We start from the raw sequence: 19938 nt of genomic DNA on the forward strand, positions 1-19938 counted from the left end.
TCCCTGAGGCACTTGCTGGACAATACTTCGACCACTGCTGTCACTGGTAAAGTCTGCTTCATCTTTTGTTGTGGAGAGTGTGGTTCAGCAGCTTTTGCTGTATTTGCTTCTATTTGTTGTTCTCATTTGTTCTAAATCAGTGTCAGGAGCGTGGTAAAGGCAATGACCTTCTCAGAAAAAAAAAGTGGAATACAGATGAAACACAAAAAAGAGAAGTGAGAAAGGGTTCCTAATCTCATGGTGCAATGAAGTGAGAAACCTGTATCTACAATTCTTAATTCTTTTGACCTGCAGATTTTTGTCAAGATGACTGTGGTACCTACTTCTATGGCGTTATTGTTTAATAGTATCTTTCCTTAATTTATTAGTACATTTTTTTGTACTTCACCAAACAGCTTCAGCTCCCTAAAATTCCTTGTATTAAGTCACAAAGAACTTGAAGGGATGTCTGAGGAATTAAAATTCACTACATCCATTCTGTTTCTGTAGGCCTGAATCATACGATGAGGTAGAGGTGTTCAGGATTAATCTTTAGGCTCGATCCCCCATACAAGCCACTGAAATATTAAGTGCCTTGGAACAGAGCCCAGCACATTGACTGCTTGTTCTTTACAAGATACACTAGGTGCCACTGGAGATAATTCATACAATTTGCAGTACGCAGATCTGAACATCTTCTGGAGGTTCAGAAACCCAGAAGCAAGGTTGCATCTGTAGCCTACAAGCCCCTTTTACAATGAAGCCTGTGCTTGGGAAGAGACCACAATCCTGATGAGTAAAAAGCCTCAATCTTCCTATTTCTCTAGAAGAGAAGGAAGCTCTGGATTGTCCTAGAGGCCTCCATACCTGTTCCTGGGAAAACTATTCTGCCTGACTCCCCAGCTGCCGGGGGAAGCACTTGTTTCATTTGTGAATGGGCCTGAATTCATGATCCACACATCTTTAAAATCTATAAACAATCACTAATTAAAAATACTGAAATAAATCTTAGAAGAAGAGGAAGGACCTAAAGCTGTTTGTTTCTCAGAGGCTGCACTATCTGGCTTTCATCCTTTGTGCAGAGTAGGCCAGTTTCAGCAGAAGGGTTTGAAAGTTCCCCTTCCTGGGCCAGAGCAGCCCAGAGACCATAGTGAAGGACTTCATGGACCTGAAGCTCCTGAAGAAGGTGGTGTGACTGTGTCCACCGTACCACATTTGCTGGCTGCACTAACAAGAATAGCAGCATAGCTACTGGAATGAAAGTTGTGGTAAGTCCCTTTTTATTCAAGTGACTAAAGGTAGAGCTATTGTGTCTGGTGTGGGTTTTAATATCTTTTGTGCATGGTGTGTGTTGTAGTTAACAAAAATCAGAAATACTCTAGGGAAGCCCCTAAAATATATGGTTTCTTCAACTGTCAGTGTACTATTTTTGTCCAGTTTAGATGCCTCCATCATTCTGAAACTTGACATAGAGCTGTGGGTTTGCACATGTCCTTTTCCTTGTTGGTTTGGGTTTGAATTTGTATTCTATTTCCCATTCTTGCTCTATTTTATTTCAGTGTAAGGGGAATTAGAGTTCTAGTGAGAACACTTCATGCTTGATCCTTGGCTTCCTGATAAAATACCTAATGCTAGTAAAAACAGCATAATAAGAGAAGGGCATGCTTACAGATCACCAGTGCTTTAGCAAAATATTGCTAAACCAGCAATATTTTGTTAATTTTCAGTTGGTTTGGGTTTTTTTCACTGAGAAGTTGCAGCATGTAGTGCCAGTGAAAGTAAGGCATCACCAGGATCCAGGTGAGGAATAAAGTGTAAGAATTCATAGTTTAAATGTAGGCCTATCACCATAAGGATAGTTCAGAAAGTATTTGATACCTTCCTGCTGAAGGCAGCTTCATCTCTTTGTCCTCATACATCAGCCTGGTTCTCCACAGAGAACTTCATGGCAGCTGTGTCCTCTTGACACAGCAATGAATGTGGGCTGCCCAGGCTAGGCTGGTAAGTTGATGTTGTTATGTTCTTGCTGTTATTTATGTTACTAAGCACAAATGTGGGGGTTGTGAGTTTTTAAACTAGTCTTTTAGAGAAACAGAAGAATTCCATTGAATGTTTATGGCACAGTGGTGGCAAACTTTGATATCCCAGTCTAATAAAAGTAGAAACAAAGGTAATTTCTGCAAGAATGCCTTTTGAAGCTAGTATGTCAAGGTTTTGTAAAGCAGTCATCTAAACAGGTCTTTTTTTCAGCCTGCTAGAAGTTTACCAGAGTTCTGTGAGATTCTGAATGACCACAAATGTTTGAGGCCCTTATCTTTCTTTGCAACCTGCTAGGTTGGAAATTCCCAAACTTTTGATTTCCTAACCTCACTTGAGAAAGCTACATTCTGGGAAAGCTATCAGGATGACCAACCACATAGCAGTGTGTTACCTTGGGCTATGAAATTTGGATTCAATACCAGAAATTGTGTTTGGGATTCCTTCTATCTGGGCTGAATAGCTTTGACATACTGCTGAGCAATTTTTCATGGGTTCAAAAGACTGTTTAACAGATTTCACTACTTTCTGATGGTAATGACTCAAGCCTGTGTAAAATATAGGCATCAGCATTTCACTGGTTTGCTTCACAGGTGAATGTATGAATGCAACTGCACAACTTCCTTTCTTCTTATCAGGATTCTCTTTAACTGACACACAGCTTAGGTAGATAAGAGTGATGTTTCATAGCAGTCTTCCTATCAGAGTCTTAAGGAGAAGACATGTCTTAGCTGTAGAAAGTGCCAAACAATAGCAAGATAAGAAGCAACAAATAGTAAAAATGTACGGCCTGACAGTTCTCTTTTTTACACACACTGTGCTACGATACATTTTAAAGAGGAAAGTTAGTTAAAAAGGAGAACTTGTGCTTTTGATTTCCCTGTATTGAGGGGAAGTATCACTTCTAAGTAAATATGATGCTGCCCAAAGTCTGCAGCTAATTTTGAAATCCAAATAATTTTAGTAAAATCTTAGCAGTTCATCTTACTGTTTTTCCTAGAGGCAGCGAGCAGCTGACGGTGTACCAATGCAGGCCAGGTTATGACCTTAAGTACCTGACATCTGGCTATGTCATGAACCTCAGCAGAGTTTATATAGGGTCAAGATAGTAAGAAAGGTTTTTTTTTTATTAATACAAATGCAAAAACAAAAGCAGAAATAGTTATCATATTTAATCATTTTCTCAAAATTTATAATTAGGACTGTAGCAGCACTAGAATTTGAATCAAGTTTTCAAAGCCTGTAATCCCCTTAACCTCATTTTGACCCTAGCTACAAGATAATCAGTTTTGAGGTCAAAGACAAAGTACTTCTAGCACATTGTTGCTTGGTATGTTTGCTTATAGCTCCGCAAAAGCCAGGAGGGCTGTGTAGAAACCATGGTTCCTCTCATATGATGATCTTGAAGATCTTTTCAGAAAACCCCTTAGGAATCTTTAAAATGCATGGAAAGAGTAAAACAGCAAACTTGAAATCTTTGTATCTTAACACCTATGCAAAGGCAGTCCCATTTTTGATGTGTCTCAAATCTAGACATAATAGAAGAATCAAGATCACATTGGGGTTGCTAAGCCTATAATCTCCTATTCATGGTGAACTTTGCCTAGGCACATTTGCAGGTAGAAATTGCTTAAGGTGTGGAATACTTGCATAAAATTCTATTTTTTGCATGCTTAAGTGGAAGCCATGGTGACATCAAAAGGTGTTTGATTACTTGCTTGTCTGATTCTGGGGGAAACTATCCTATGAGAGGAGTTCTTTGCCCACAAAAAGAAATCTACCATTCCCACATTGTTATATCCCCCCAGAGTCAAACATACTTGGACTATGGAGCACTGAGCAAGTCTTTCTGTACCTAGCTTTTGCAGAGCTAAGGTGCAGCAGGTCAGTGAGTTCTAGAGACTGGCAGAGGGCCTTAAATTGAGCTGCTTCTTGTGATACACAGCTTCTTGTGTGACTCGAACTCTCCACCTCCCATCATGATGGAGACTTATTAGTCAGGAGAACTGCTGCCTAGATGGGCCTTGAATGTGATTGGTGATGAGAAGGAAGGTTTCTGAAAACCTCTCTGGCCAAATAATGGAGGCAATGTTTTGAGTAGTTTTTTTTTGTTGAAAGCATTCAGAGCCCTCTGATTACAGGAGAAGCTGAAGTCGAGACTGTCTGTCTTCCCCAATATGTGGTAAACTCATTCAGATTTGCTGTGATAACAAGCAGTCCCCAGCTTTCTGTAAGGCAAACTTCTAGCTGCCTTCTGCATGTGTTCTGCCCTACAAGACTGTAAAGTGCAAGTGGAGGCATCTTACTTGATGCAGCTCTGTGTTGACAGAACTAAAGGAAAAAATATTTTTTAACATAATACTGCAGAAGCAATGCTACTCTGAATTAGTTGGAGCTTTTTCTTACTTATGCTTCAGCAAAACTAATGTTGTCTCTTCTGTTTCAATCAATGTGGGCAGCAACTTCAAAGGAAAATACATTAAAAGGAAAATTCTGAGTGAGATAAGAATATGCATGAAAGATCCAAGGGGCTTGCTTTTACATAATAGAAATAAATTACTCTGCTTTTCTCTGTTGCCATTTATATAGTTAGAGTAAAACCTGTTACCTATCTGCACTGCAAGTCAAAATCATTCTCCTGGATAATGAGATGGTTTGTTTTTCCAGTGTTTTGCATGCACTTCCTGATAGTGAACATAAGCATGAATGTTTAGAAAAAGCCACAAATTCTCATTTTTGTACAAAGATATTTTGGTTCTTAACCAGAATTTGCAGTAGTGTACTTAAAAGTTTTATAGATATTTAGTAAGTTCCTCTCAGTGCATTGTTTCTTACTAAGTGGAATTATTGCTCTGCTTTCAAACATGCCCAACAGGGAAAATCATGGGAATATTCAAGGTAGGAAACCCTAATAGCAAAAATAGAAAAATATTAAGGTTATACTTCAATATTTATTCCATACTCAAATTATACGCTTGTTTAGGCAGCACTGTAGCAGCTGGGTTTTAAAGATCCCAGCTGTAAACCCCTAGACAGTCCTAGAAATTTTTGCCCCATTTATTCCAAGGCTGTAGGTTCTACTGTAACAATCACATATCTGAAAAAAGTAGGAAAAAAACATGCTGTAAACTTGTTAGTAGTTGGTGAATGTTTATTTAGCTACTGCCATCTTTATATCACTATTGCTTCTATTCTAAAATGTTGAAGTACCCTTTCCCGAACAGTGGCAATGCCTTAACACAAGCCACGGCAAACATTGCACGGATCAATAAGCAGAAAGTTTTAAAATTAGTTTCACTTACAGTAGTTTTTGCATCTCAGCAAAACTCAAAATTTATTTTGCATATTTAACGAATTGTTGTTAGTGGATGTAGCTACTATGAATAAGAACTATGTTAAAAGAATCTAGTAAACCCAGGACATAAATTACATAGCCCATTTTTGCTTACAACATGACTGATGTTTGTGTTTGGCTCCAAGGTGCTTATGTTAAATACATTAATGTTCTAGTAACTAATGATATTTTCCATTTTGATGTTGGCTTTGTAGATTTATTGTGTGTTGTGCAGGTAGTCACAGTACACAAGACTGGTAATAATAAACTTTGCACTCTTAACAAGAAAAATACTTGTACATATATATTTTACTGATTTGATCAAGATAATTTTCTGTGTTCTTTTTACTGTGCTTTTATGAAAACTTGGGGGTTTTTTTGCTTTGCAAATTTATCCAGTCTGAAGGCACCCATTCTTTGTTTTACTACCTGTTAGAAAATGTTCTTATGGCAAAGGTAAGACACTATTGGTTGCATGTGGAAGTCTTTGAAGCGGACTAGTCAGACATTGCCCAGTCTTGAGCTCTACAACAGGAGAGCAAGAAATGACTTTAGAAAGCAATACTAAAAAACAGTAGTTTTATGACTTTAGAAAGCAATACTAAAGAACACTACTACAGTATTTTTGAGCTGAATTAAGGGCTCAGGTTGTAGTAGGTTTTGAGCTGTATTTTAACATTGTGTTTCATGGTATGGAAGGTGTGCTATTCCACCTGAGGACTTGAAAACTCTTCTGTTAAAGGAATTTAACTTAAAGGGTCTGTGCCTTGGAATGTAAGTATGTTAGCTTTGAATAAGAATATGTGGAGGTCATGCTCTATTTGTTTGCTAGTTATTTTTCTACCTAATAACTTCAGATACAGCAGAAACTAGAGCCAGACTTGGGATAATTTTTTACCCCAGATTTTTTGTCCTGGTTCTAACACATTTGACTTTCATGAAAGCAGAATTTATTCACAACCTAAACTCTAATCCTGCATTGGAGTCTCCAAGTTTTGAACCTATCCATCTTGCAAAGGAACAGATTTTGTGCTGAAGCTTTTGATACTGTCCTGGTTCAGCAATAACCTTGCTGGACTCACTAATGGGCCCACACTCCACCTTGCCCAGGAGACAAAGATCCACCTAGTGCAATCCTCCTTTAATGAGATAAATATATTTTTTATTCATTTTTTCAGGTGACCGTGTTGCTGATTGGAAAATTGTGTTTTATGAATGCTTGGAGAAATTGTGCTGTTGTGTTATTTCATCAAGCAGTTATTTGTTGTTGGAAATGTTATTTAAAGGCTTAATCAAATGAGGAAATACCTCTGCTATTGCAGGCAAAAGTCTCTTAACTTTTTTTTTTCACTTCATCTTTTTGATGCTGACCGAGTGAATTTTTTTTTTTTTTTATTTTAATGAATCAGTTCATATTTTGCTCAGATCTCCTTCAAACATCTTCAGATGCAGGTATGAATCTCTTTCAGGAGATCCTGCCTAGGGTAAGGAAGATTCTTTCAGCTTCTACAGCTTCTGATGACCACTCATTGCTTGACCTCATGCTGAAAGAAGATGTGATATCCAAGGAGTACCATCAAGCTTTGCTCCATGAAAAAGACAGAGAAGACCTTGCAAGGAAGATATCTCTGACACTTATGGGAAAATGGGACCTGTCCTCGGACACCATAGTTCCTCTATCTTGTTTAAAACTCTATGGCAGCAAGCCTCAAAATGTGACAGATAATGAGCCAACAGGAAGACAGTACATTTCTGGTAAATCACCTTTTATTTTATTGTTTTGTTTTGTTAAAGATTTACTTTTGTTTATTGCATTTTGAGATTGCATTGTGGTGTAGAGCAAAGTACATCAGTGGAGACCAGGTAATGAAGGGAAGAGAGGAGAATGCGATGCAAGAGCAGCTAAAAAGAGATCTGCCCATTCAGGGAAGCTGCCAGGTACCCATTTTCATAACAAGGCCATAAGAAAACTTGTTCTTTGCCACCTTTTGCCGAACCAGAAATACAAAGTACATTAAAGAGACCAGATTAAAGAGAGATAAGGTCAGTTTTCCTCCACTGAAATACGTCAATAGTCTGAGTAGCATGTTTTCATGGCACATGCTGGCAACTTGTGTAGGGAAATCTGTTACCTTTTTCAATCATATGTGGCAGGACTGCCCTCCACTTTAAATTCCTGATGTCTATAAGCAACAAAATTGCTGTGTGGAAGAGACTGCTGCAGCTTTAAGGAAAGGAACTGCTTGATGACTTATGAGGCTGTCTTCAAGAATTTTGAGACTTTTAGTGGGCAGCAGTAGAAATAAAAATGCAGATACCGTATAATTCTGAGGTGCTAAACTCACTTTTGGTCACCTGAGCAGCTTAGACACTTCTGAGCTGTCTCACAGCCTCTTCTTTCCCAGGTTGCTTCTCCCTCTATACGTAAGACCATCTTTATAGACTAGTCCACTAGATGAACCACAACTCTGATTTGCTCCAGCAATTCCTTTCTGCTATTTTAAGCATCTGCGGGTGTTGCATACTGGACAATCAGTCTTTGCTTGCAGAGCCACACAGAAGCATCTATAACATCATGATAGGAATGCTCATGAGTGAGGTGAGTTTTCAAAAGGTTTTGTCTTACACCAGGTAGGTGCTGGCAGGGTAAGTAATGATTCAATGAATAAACATTCTGTCAGATGTTGGCAAAAGCAAACCCTGGACACCATGGGTAAGCCAGACAAGATTTAGGAGCTCCTGTTTTGTGGAACACCCTAGTTTTCCTTTTGGGCCAATGTCAAGAGGCACTTACGCAAGATACCAAGCTAATTTTGCATTGGCAGAGTCTGTGAACATGCAGAAGAAATAATTTCACTGTTGTTATACCCAGTGGAACTGTGAGGTAAGAGTGTCTGCATGCTGCTTGCTTGATTCTTACCGATGGACTATTTAACAGCATGACTTATGGATGGATCTGAACTGGAATGAGAAAGAGAGGAAGAACTCTGGGGAGCACTGGAAGTTGTTACTGCCAGCTCTGATGTGATTTTAGTTTACAACTGAATAAATCCATCTGTTCCTAACTAGTGACAAGTACAAGCTCTTCTGAGCAGTGACAGTCACAAGTGAAGGTTATATTGCTTATTATACAAGGATTGCTAGAAGGGAGGTTCCTCTTACGTTTCCTGTCTGGAATTCCCCCTGAGCCATTATTTTCTGCAGTGACTGGTCTGGCTCATTTCTTCCTCTCTGGTATCACTTTCAATGAGCCCTGGGCGCTGATAGCAGCTCTCCTCATCTTTTGGTACTAAATCCAGAGTGAAAGAACAGGAACTGTCCAGTTTCCTAAGGTCAGTTTTTCCTCGGCTCTTGAATGCAGTGCTTTTGTTATGGTAAATTTATCTTACCTTTTGTAGATATTTGTAACTACAATGTGTCAGTATCTGGAATTGTATTGCTTGAAATATTGGTAGAACGAAGCCTGAATGCAAAATTTTTAGCACTTCTGTTTCGTGTCTAGCCCTGTTACTTGCTTAAAAGGTTGCTGTAGTTTATTGCAGACTTTAAGAACATACTTGGTTTTGCATAAATGTTGTTCCTATAGAAAGTGAAACAGGATCCCTGAAAGAAACTGGTTTGTTTCCATTTTTTTCACAAAGGCCACCTAGAACTTCACGTTCCTATTTGCGAGGGCCGAGATTGTGTCTTGAAGAAAGTTTCTGAGCACAAATGTACTTTTTCTGCCAACAAAAGCTTGCAGGCAAGGTGTTGACTGTGCTGCTTTATTTCGTCTTACTGCTGGGACGGGAGAGCTAGGCACAGCTGCGAGACTGGAGGTGATACTGGATATGAAAAGGCAAATTCTGCTTCCAAATCACAACTCTGACACCTGCAGGACAGTACGTTACTAGTCTGCTTGAACTTGGCTGTCTTCAGTGTAAGGCTAGTAACATATCTTTTATCTGCTGAGTTAGTCACTATGCAGCTAAGTTCATTGAAAGGAAGAAGCTCCTTTGACCTGATATTTGCATTTTTTCTAACCTCTTTAAAATCATCTCTGAGGGAGGCAAAGGAGAATGTGCAGGTTTTAGAGAAGCTTTTTTCCAGCATCATATCTGTTCTTCCCTTTTAGACTATAAAGCCCATGGAAAGTAACACATCACTCTGTTTGCAAGATAAAGACTGTTAGTAGAAGTAGCATCTTTTGTTAAATGAGGTAATTCAAGAGGAAAAGTTAAACTGGCTTTCAGATGTATAAGCCTTTCATAGATCTGAAACGGGAACTAAAACCTTCAAAACTAGATATACATTGAGCACCATTACTTGCAGTTTATGAATAATCAGGCCATCTCTGAAAGGAAAATCTGTTTGGTACCTGTGGAGCAGAGGATTATTAGAGATGGACTTGAAGAGGGGAAAGGGATACAGTGACTGTAGCAGGGAGGGGACCTCATCCCTCCTCACTGCTGGCTTGCCTACCTTACGGAGCATTGGCCCAAAACACTGCCTGCAGCAAAAGCTGGAAAACACATCACTGCCTCCTGGTGTGTGGGTCATGTGCAATGACATAACCTTTGAGGGGGCACAGAAGACTTTCTGAAGTTGTTTTTTTTTCTTTTTTTTTTCAGAAATAAATAAAGGCCTTAAAATCATAGCTGATGATACTAAGCTTTAGCTGCAAGCACTAGTGTTTCACTGCACTCCTTATTTGCAGTTTGATATAACTTGGTTTTGTCAGCTTGCTTCACTCAGATTCACATGTAGCATGAAATGGGTCTGGGGTGTTGCAAGAAAATAAAATTTCTTTAGCAATCTTTATTTTTAAATTTTCAGCCTCCTCTCTTGATAGAAGTCAGCTCTCTTGTTTTTCAGTAATCTAAGACTTGGAGTTGTGATGTTACGTCATCCTCTGGTTAAGAAATGTGTGATTGCATGTCACTGCTACTGTTTTCTGTGATTTATCCTCAGCTTCCTAAACTGGCATAAAAATTAAATTGTAAGGGTTTCCTCTGTTCTTGAAATGATTTAATATTTTTTTCATTTTCTTAATCCCTGCATTCGTGTGGGAGATTATTTTATTACCCATCAGCTCAGAGGTCAGCAGAGTTTAGGAAAGGAAACTCCCTAACTGATCTTCTAAGAAGCATCCACCTTATTTTTGGAGTAAATATTACATTATTGTGTACTCCTTTCTCTTAGTTTCCATTTGATTTTAGTTAGCAGCAAATGCCATGGCCCGGAGTCTTTATTTATGTTGATCCTTTAGAATGTAAGGCATAGTTAAACCAAATTATTGGGGCAAAATTATATCTTTATAAATGAAAAATGCCCCATCTAACTCTTAAGACTTGTATGTGATTTAAGTGAAAACCTAGTGCTTATTCAACTGGATTCTTTGTGCTGGTATGGTGATGTTCACCATTTATTTTACTAATTTTCCAGCATTTTAAATTCATACAGCTTCATTTGAACTCTAAAAAAATACTGCAGAGAACATCGAGAGTCTTAGATGTGAATCATATGGTTGTGCTCCATATGCAGAATACCATGCAATAACAAATGTGTCCTAGGTAGAAAGCTTGCTGTGGCAGGTGTGACTGAATCGTTGCAGAGGTAATACAAAGAGAATGCAGGTCTACTGAATGTAGTAATGCAGCTGGAGTTTATGGGCTGCTGGAGAAAGAAGACATTATTTAAGGATTTAAAGAAAAAGAAGTGCCTTACTACTAGCATCTAAACAACAGCGGACTCTTTAAACAGCATGGGAATACATTCAGAAGCACATCCTAAGCTGAGTGGAAGCATAGATCTGCTGGAGGGTAAGGAGGCTTTGCAAAGGGATCTGAACAGGGTGGACCACTGGGCTGAGACTAATAGCATGAGGTTTAACAAGGCCAAATGCTGGGTCCTGCAGTTGGGGCATAACAACCCTATGCAGTGCTACAGACTAGGAGAAGGCTGGCTAGAAAGCTGCCTAGAGGAGAAGGACCTGGAGGTAATGGTTGACAGCCAACTGAACATGAGCCAGCAATGTTCCCAGGTGGCCAAGAAGGCCAATGGCATCTTGGCTTGTATCAGAAACGGCGTGACCAGCAGGTCCAGGGAGGTTATTCTCCCTCTGTACTCGGCACTGGTGAGACCGCACTTTGAGTACTGTGTTCAGTGCTGGGCTCTTCACCACATGAAGGATGTTGAAGCTCTGGAGCGTGTCCAGAGAAGAGCAACGAAGCTGGTGAGGGAGAACAAGTCTTAGGAGGAGCAGCAGAGAGAGCTGGGGTTGTTTAGCCTGGAGAAGAGGAGGCTGAGGGGAGACCTTATTGCTCTCTACAACTACCTGAAAGGAGGTTGTGGAGAGGAGGAGCTGACCTTTTCTCCCAAGTGACAGGGGACAGGACAAGGGGGAATGGCCCCAAGCTCCACCAGGGGAGGTTCAGTCTTGACATTATTAAGAGCTTGTTTGTTCAGCTACAGGAAGAAATCACAGCATCCCAAATCCAGTGTAGTTAATAGAAAACCAGCTGTGCCTATTTGTGTCAAAACCAAAGTAACGAAGAAAAAAGAAGGTAAGCTGAGGGCCACTCGGACTGGTGAAACAAACAAACAAAAAAAAAAGACTAGTAATCAAGTTTTTCATTCTTGGAAATGTGGCTGTCTTTACTCTTCCTAAGGTAGAGGGCTATATTTCTCTCACTCCTGTGCTCCTGGGTTATAGCACTTTTTGCATTCTAATTTTCAGCTCTCTAGCATGTCTTGGTACTGGGCAAGACCTCCTCTTGGTTTTTCCCTGACTTCTTGACCCTTGTAGCTGAAAACGTTTTGCGTTACTTATATTTTTGTCCACAGGGAAACGCCATTGAAAGAAAAGTTTAAAATAAGGAAAACTTTTATGACTATGACTTAATTAAAGCATAGTATTTCCATGAAGGTTAATTGGGCCTACTTAGCCTCTTTCACAGGACTTGCCCTTTTCTTTGTCTGCTGTAATCAAGCAGTTTACTAATCACTGAACTTGGAGTGATGCATTTGTCTGTCTTTCATTTTCTTAACGGCTTCTGCCCAATTCTTTGTCCGTAATCCCAAAATTATATTGACTCAACCTTATTATTCACAAAGCAGGGCAACCTGGCTTCTGAAAGGACCAATGCTGTTTAGATTTTCCATTAATTTAGCAGAGGAAGGGGCAAAACAGAATGTTGCAAGAAACTGAAGATTTAATCTGGTATGTTTATAACCTCATTCTTGGTTCTCATTCAGTTTTGTCAACTTCTGCTTTCCATTTATAGAACGGCAGGCACTAATATCAAAATTTTGTAATGAGGCCGCACAACATGTAAAAGGAGAACTACCTGAGGTTAGGTTGTTCCTACTCATGGGACATGTTCTAGCTATAGATTCTGGTGTCTTCTGTAGCGGAACACAAAGAGGTCCATTTCCAAGCTGCTGAGAGGGACAGCCTCATAGAAGGGTAAGAGAAATGACGATTGGTTTATAACAAAGTAGCATGTGGCAGTGTCTGACTAGATCTGCTCTGCTTTCTTTCATCAGAGCTGCAGTGTTGGCTGTATTTCTGTTTTCTTCATGTTGCAGGTGGACTTCATGGTACAGCAGCTATCCTTCAATGCAAAATATGTATCTGGAAGTATAAGTTTAAGTAACTCAGGGTTATAACTCAACACAAGACTTGGTAAACAATACCAGTTCCATGGTGTTAAGATCTGTGTCTTGTCAACACAAAGCCACAGTGCAGGACTTGTTGTTTTGGATGAAAAAGTTGTATTTTTTTGTCATAGCTGACTGGTTTGCAATTTGATTTCAGACAGCAGTAGACCAATCATGGATTCAGCGTTTGTGTCTGAAAGTGGCTTTCTTGATTTGCTGCACAGTGATATTGATACACTACATCTGTATACTCTCTTTGATCCTAAGTCATCTGGAAATGAAGAAGGTAACTTCTCTGCAGGTTAGTAAAACACTAAAAAATGCTTGATTAGTTTAGTCTCCATGCTATAAGTTATTACCATCTCCTCTCAGTTAACTAGCCATTTAATGGTGGTTAAGCATGGTGGCTGGTCTAAATCCAACAGACACTTGGTCTTACCATATGATAACTTTGTGTCTGTACATAAAACAATGACTGGTTCCAGAAGCTATCTGTTTTTAAACGTGTACGTATTTACAGCTTCCTGCTCAGTGAATCTAATGTACTGCACATGTCACTCATCATGGTGTGATGTTAATGTCTTTGGTTTGGCAATCTTTCCTACAAGTAGTTTGTTAGCAAACATTCCTATTGTAAGCTGGTCAAGTGTAATTGTCAACACTACTGTAGTTCCTGACCAAGAGCTTTGCAAAACAGAGACTTTTAGATGAGCTTGTGATGAAGCCTGTCTGCAACCAAACTAGTGTTTAATTTCCTTATGAGTCCCTGAGGCACCAAGAGAAGGGACATTAGTTACTGGACACTATTTTATAGTTTTGGGGGACACAGAGCAATTATTTTATAAGTCTGTGATAAAGGAGAAAGCAAAGAGGTCAGGGCATAAACAACGATAGTTTCTTGCCATGAGTTCTTCCAGGTAATCAGATCAAGAGGTTGCCCTGGCTCTCAAACTTTCTGCTCCTGAATTTGTGTGGAGGTTGTTGAATGTTTGCTCTTCCTGATGTTGCTTGCATAAAAGTATGAAAAGTGCATCTGTGCTGCTGACTGTGTTGTGGAGCAATAGCTGAGCTTGTTTTAAACAAATGAGCTGGATATTTGGTTGAGATTGGCAACAAAAGGAGAAGAACAGATGTATGACAGATATTAAGTCCTGTAGTTCTGTGCCTGTCAGGTGTAAAATGTTAGCAAACTGGAGGATACCACCTCGCATCCGTGTTGCTTACATAAGTGACCAGTGTCAGCAGGTACATGGGCAAATCGGTGCAGAACTAAGCACCGGAATCTGGAATCGTCTTTGTCATTAATGATTTTCTAGGTTCAGCTTTGGTCTTTCACCTTCTGACTGTTAATAACTCCCATGGGAATGTTTCTTCACTTCCACGGCATCACTTGGTCAGAGACTGAAAGCAGGGTCTGAATTAGGGATCAAAGACTGACTCTTGTTATATCAGACATGTTTCACCGATTTGAATACTTTTGAGCCTTAGCAGTGTCTGAGATTATGTAAATAAATTAAACACTGTCAAGACTTGGTGCCAGTCATTGGAAGCCAGATACGTCTGCTGTGAAGATGCTAGCATGAGTTTGGCTTTGACAGCTTCCCAGGCAATTTGGAGCTGCAGTTCAGTAACGTGGACCCAGCATGGTTCAGAACAGGAAACATGTGGTAGCACCAGATCCTGAACAATTAGGTTTAATCGTACAGATGAGTCTGGGCCATTCATGTAGGCCTTAGCATCATGGAACGGATTTTAGCAAAAGAAAAGTGTTGATTTATGGGTGACTATAATTTACTGAGTTCTGTTCCTACTTAGCCACATACAATGAAGGGCCAAAGCCTTACGCTGAAGTAACAAACCTGCCTTTTCTGCATGTCCTGCTGTCTGGGTTTTTACTCCTTGGTTGTGGTGTTCATTGAGCCAATGTGTGCTCCTTTTTAATTCTAGATCCTGAAGTTGGTACCAGCAACTGTGATCAGCCCAATAGTATGGATTTCCTGTCTATGATGGAAAATAGTGAAAATGGGGATGAACTGTATCTCTCCAACAACACCGTAGAAGCTTATGCTAAAATAGGTATGAAAGCAATTTTGGGTTTTTTTTTTTCAATCACTATTCTCCTTTCACTTGCTATAGCTATTCTTACAAGTTCTTTTTTCAGCCTAATGCAGTTGCAAGCACTCAAGTGGCCTGTCTCTCATGTATGGTAGTTCTAGCCAGGCTACCTAGATCTGTGCATTGTGGGGAAACAGATGAACAGTATCTTGTCGTTGTTGGGGCAAAAACTCTCTATTAATGGCTCCTTCTGCCTAATACTTCGTGTCTCGACTTCTCCTTTCTTGTGCTCTTTATTTCCTGAACAACGGTTTGCAAGAAAAACTTAATTTAACTCTTCAATTTCACTTTTACTGCAGAATTCCATTAATGAGGGTAAGCATACCAGAGTTTCACTGTGAAATTACAGTTGTTACTGTGTTCTTTTTATTTTTTTTTCCTTCTTGCTAGCTGGATTAGCAGAATATGTGCTCAAAGATCAGCAGGAGAAGCAGGTGGAAGACACTTTTGGTAAGATTTGTGTGGCGAAGATTAGTTTCTCCGTGACAATGTTCTGGCTAACATCTGCACTGTACTTTATCCCCACATCTGAACACTAGCAAGGTTCCTCTACAGCTGCTATCCTCTTCTTCCCAACTGGGAACTGTGTCCTGGAATTTTCTTGGAAACTTTGAGGTTTTCCTGTATTTTTGCAGGCCTTTCTCAAAGATGCCAGTTTTATCTCTTGCTGATCATGTCACCATGGCCATAGCACATACACAGCTTAACTGTCTAGTGCAATATATGCCGTCGATTAGCATTGGACTTAACGCTGAACACATTACGTGTGATATACATAACAATTAAACCTGACCCACCCAGAGGGCTTAGCATGCATTTAAATGCAGTTCATGCACACTTACTTCTGTCTAGGATGCACAGAGCTGCCTCAGGAAGCATGTCAAACTCTGGTTCCTGCCCTGATCAATGCAATAATGGTATGATGCACATGTAATAAATGATTCCTTCATTCAGTGCTTGACCAGAGATAATTGCTTGAATTTTTGGTGCAAAATCTTTGGTTTGGTAGTGGCATAAATGCAGCTGCTTGCTATTTCGGAATGTATACATTTGTGTGTGGCTGATGGGAAACCCATAGAATCAGAAGGATTCACAGGAAGTCTGTATATCCATTTTGGGAAAAATCATTTGGAATAACTAATCAAAGGCTGGCCCTTACCCGGGACAGCTCTGGCTGCAAGAAGTTCACAAGCCTTTTAAAATGCTTTAAATGCTTTTTAAATTGCCCTGGTGTGTTTAAAATTTAGATGGCTTTGCATCTAATGGCAAAATTTATATTGGTTTTAGAGGAAATTAAGTGCAGTATTAGTACTAAGTAGAAGAATGGTGTGGATAACTTCACAGTTCTTACAATGCAAAATGTAAAATCTATTTAGAACTTTTTACTCTCTCTTAAAGAAAGTCATCCATTTCATATATAAAATGAGTAACTAACTTTACTAGTACTGAGATCCCACTGTGATACAGCTATGGTGTTTTATCCTTTGCTCACCATTAGAGCATTGAGAAGTATTTATGTTTTATTAGCCACTAAATTTGTGCCAGTGGTTTAATATTTTGCAGTTCAGGAAGTAACATAGGCTGACAAAATCTGCATTCAGACCTCTGTGGGCTTTCTAAGTCGTATTGATCTGAATATGTGTCTTATCACGTTATTTATTTTGTATCTTTTATTTGGGACATTTTTCATTGTTGCTTCCTGTTGGTGTGTTTCTCTTGCTTTTACCTCTTTCTATAATTTTTCTAGGAGAAAAAATTGACATTTGGCAATTTTTCATGCTTTTGGCAGGGAACCTTATATTGGATGAAATGGCTGCTGAAAATACTGAGAAATTTACTGACGTAAAGAAATGTCACAAACGAAGTAAGTGAAAAACAGGGAGAGTTTGAAGGGCTGTAGTGTTTGAATTCTAAATTTGCATTACAGTACTTTGGTTTTAACATTGCCTCAAAGCACCTCTGGTGTAGTTCTTCACTGATGCAGCCAGATGTGCTTCCTCTGACTTAGCTTATCCTGTGTGGGCTGGAAGTGAGCAGGACTCCCCCAGGCACGTTCTTTACAGTTCATACAATTCACAGAATTTGTTTTCCTGTAAAATGACATTGGGTGTATTATATTTCTTCTCTTTTGTGTGATAGTGTTAACTTTGTTTTCAGTGTATCTATAGCTTAATAAGCATTAACTGACTGATTCCTTCTTTAATAGCATAAACCACAGCAAAAATCTTTGATTATTGGCACAAAATCCTGCAGCTTAATTGAAACTTCACAGTCAATATGAAATACTATGAGTCTTTTTGTGTTCAGTTTTTTATACACTGGGCCTGTACAGTTCTGAAATAGCTGAACTGAAGCTGCTAACACCGCCTTCTACTTTAAAATGTTAAATTAAGTTTCCATGGTAGAAACTTAAAATTACCAAACTGGTTACATTTTTTATCTCTTACTATCACCTTTCTTTCTTTCATCCTTCTTAGGCTCTGCAGAGCGTTGCTGTGAAGCGTCAGAACCCAAATACATGAAAATTGGTAAGTTATTGACTGAATAGGAAAAGATTATTGAACATATGTTGTCTCATGTTCCCATCTCATCCTGTTAGGTATAGTAACTCTACCTTCTAGGGAAAGTTCTTGAGAAAACAAGTGCTGCAGGCAAGTTGCAGCATTTAAAACTCAGGTGTTTGTGACTGTTCTTTGGGAAACACTCAAGACAACCTGGTTATCCTTAGACCACTGTAGTATCTAAGTAGAGAGCCAAGGCACACAGTTTATTGTACTTGGGACTCTTTAATCTTGTCCAAACATTAAAGTAACAGACTATACTTGGGAAACTTTGTACAGCCAATATAAGACCTTGTTATGTCTTGCCTGTCAGTCATCTATGTGTAAGATCATTTACATCTGAACATATCTGAAGGTTTCCAGAAAGAAGACTAGGAAAGATGAAGAAAAAGAAAATTAAGAGTGAACTACTGGGGAAAAAAAATGATCTACTACAGAATGTCATGAATACATCTTCGATCTTGAGACCCTAGTAAATTTCAGAAAGCTATTGTGAATTGTTCTTGCTTTTGGAAAATCAAAACACAGTTGATCAGAATCAAGTGGTTTATGACATCTATTGAAACCTCTTCTTTAGCACCCTTCTAACAATAAAATAACTTTCTTTTTTTGTTCTTTTTATTTTGATTTTTTTTCAAGTGGAAGTCCCTGCCGCATCTGCAGGGAATGGCAGTTTCTTAGCTATGCCTCTCAACACCCATCCAGCTGGCTCTGCCTCACTAACTAACCAGTATGTGTCCTTTTCTGTTCCTGCTACCAATATGCTGGAAAGAAGTTTCTTCATTCCTGGTATGTACAGTAGGTGCGCACCTGTACACAGGGTGATTTATACGAGGGCAAAACTCTTATAAATCAGGTTATTAGCCATGAAAAATGGTGGGGAAAACAGGTGTGGTGGCTGTTTTGAGCAAGCAAGCACTTAAGTGTGGCACTCGCTAAAAGGATGAAAAATATTCGAGGGAAATTAAAAGTGCATTTCCCCTAATGAAATAGAATGTCTTCCATTTGATTGAAGTGCAGTTTAATAACTAACAGAACAGAGTTATATCCTACATGCAAATCTAAATAGTTACTTACTTGTCTTAAGAACAGAAAATCACAAAATTTTCATGAATTAACTTTGTTTTAGTTCCAGTTTCTTTTTCATCCAGAGGTTTGTAAAGGACTGTAGAATAATTATATTTGCAATAGTAGAGCAAAATCTAGCTTGGAATTTTGTCCACAAAAACTGAGTACTGATCCAGGTGATGAGCTGCAAAGGCACCTTGCCTTGCTTGTCTTGTGTGGCAGACAGGACTCATGGTAGACTAGCAAGAGCTAGTGACAAAGACACAATTCAACATGTTTTGCTGTTAAGTCTGTGCTGGAAAGGAACCAAAAAGGCAGTGGATAAGATAGAGGTCTTGAAGCATCTGATGCTAGCTGAGGCAGCACAAAGTAGCAGAAGAAATTCTTTCACACCTACAGAAACTGAAAGCTATATCTGATTAAATTGCAAGCACCGCATCATCCAGAAATTTTCAAGTTCAGAGGCAGGACGCTTGCTAGCTGTTTGTGCAAGCTACATAATATGCAGTTGTGTGGGAAAGATGGAGTGCAAACAATGGTAAAATTAATTTGGATACATAATAGTTACACATTTTCTTTCCTCTGCTCCATACATTTACAGTCTTTGCCTCATTTCAGGATCTTCAGTGCCTTTGATTCCAGAATGTCTTCTACCTCTTGGTATGAAAGGGAGCCAAGAGAATACAGGCTTTGCAGATCCTCCTCAGCAGATACTTAACTTTGTTACTGGAAATGGCACATCTGATGTTATAATATATCCAGGTAAGAACAATAACCTTTTGTTCACATGAATAGGCAGAAAGTGGAAGACCAACACTGTCAACGAAGAACTAAGTTCCCTGATTTCAGTTACCGGTAGGCATGACAGAGTGAATGCTACAATTCTTTGTCAGTGCTGACTTTCTTGCCAGTGCTGACTTCTTCCATGGAAACATTGATATCCCTAAGTTTTCCAGTTAGTTTATGTGGTAAGTAGAAAATGAGTTTTTACGTATGCAGTACTTTGCATTGGGAGAGGGAGCATATTGCTTCTACCCAAAGCCAATTCTCCCCTTCTGGCTTTACTTATATCGATATTATTGAGGAAAATAAAAAGTAAGGGCAATTTCTCCTTTGTATCAATCGATGGCTGCTTAATCTAGTCCAAAACGCAGAGCAGATAAGGGGTCATAAAGCTGCAGGTTCAGCTGTATATTATATGAA

At 39.2% G+C, this 19938-nt stretch overlaps 1 protein-coding gene across 13 annotated transcripts in view; it reads left to right on the top strand.

Moving 5' to 3' along the window:
- CIITA (class II major histocompatibility complex transactivator) overlaps window positions 1-19938 on the top strand; it is a 39793-nt gene continuing 19855 nt past the window's right edge. For 8 of the 13 annotated variants that reach the window (XM_054080944.1, XM_054080941.1, XM_054080942.1 and 5 more), the window contains exons 1-8: window positions 6825-7105; window positions 13149-13292; window positions 14939-15067; window positions 15497-15556; window positions 16896-16970; window positions 17584-17634; window positions 18307-18456; window positions 19354-19497. In XM_054080944.1, the coding sequence (XP_053936919.1) occupies window positions 6892-7105; window positions 13149-13292; window positions 14939-15067; window positions 15497-15556; window positions 16896-16970; window positions 17584-17634; window positions 18307-18456; window positions 19354-19497 (967 nt within the window). In that variant the 5' untranslated portion in view covers window positions 6825-6891. Of the gene's footprint in view, window positions 47-1118; window positions 1248-6819; window positions 7106-7755; window positions 7950-8543; window positions 8683-12640; window positions 12798-13148; window positions 13293-14938; window positions 15068-15496; window positions 15557-16895; window positions 16971-17583; window positions 17635-18306; window positions 18457-19353; window positions 19498-19938 lie in introns of those variants that run through there. The other 5 variants (XM_054080947.1, XM_054080946.1, XM_054080951.1 and 2 more) reach the window with 5 other exon arrangements.

The sequence above is a fragment of the Cuculus canorus genome, chromosome 15 (assembly GCF_017976375.1).
Source record: "Cuculus canorus isolate bCucCan1 chromosome 15, bCucCan1.pri, whole genome shotgun sequence".
Classification (NCBI taxonomy): Eukaryota; Metazoa; Chordata; class Aves; order Cuculiformes; family Cuculidae; genus Cuculus; species Cuculus canorus.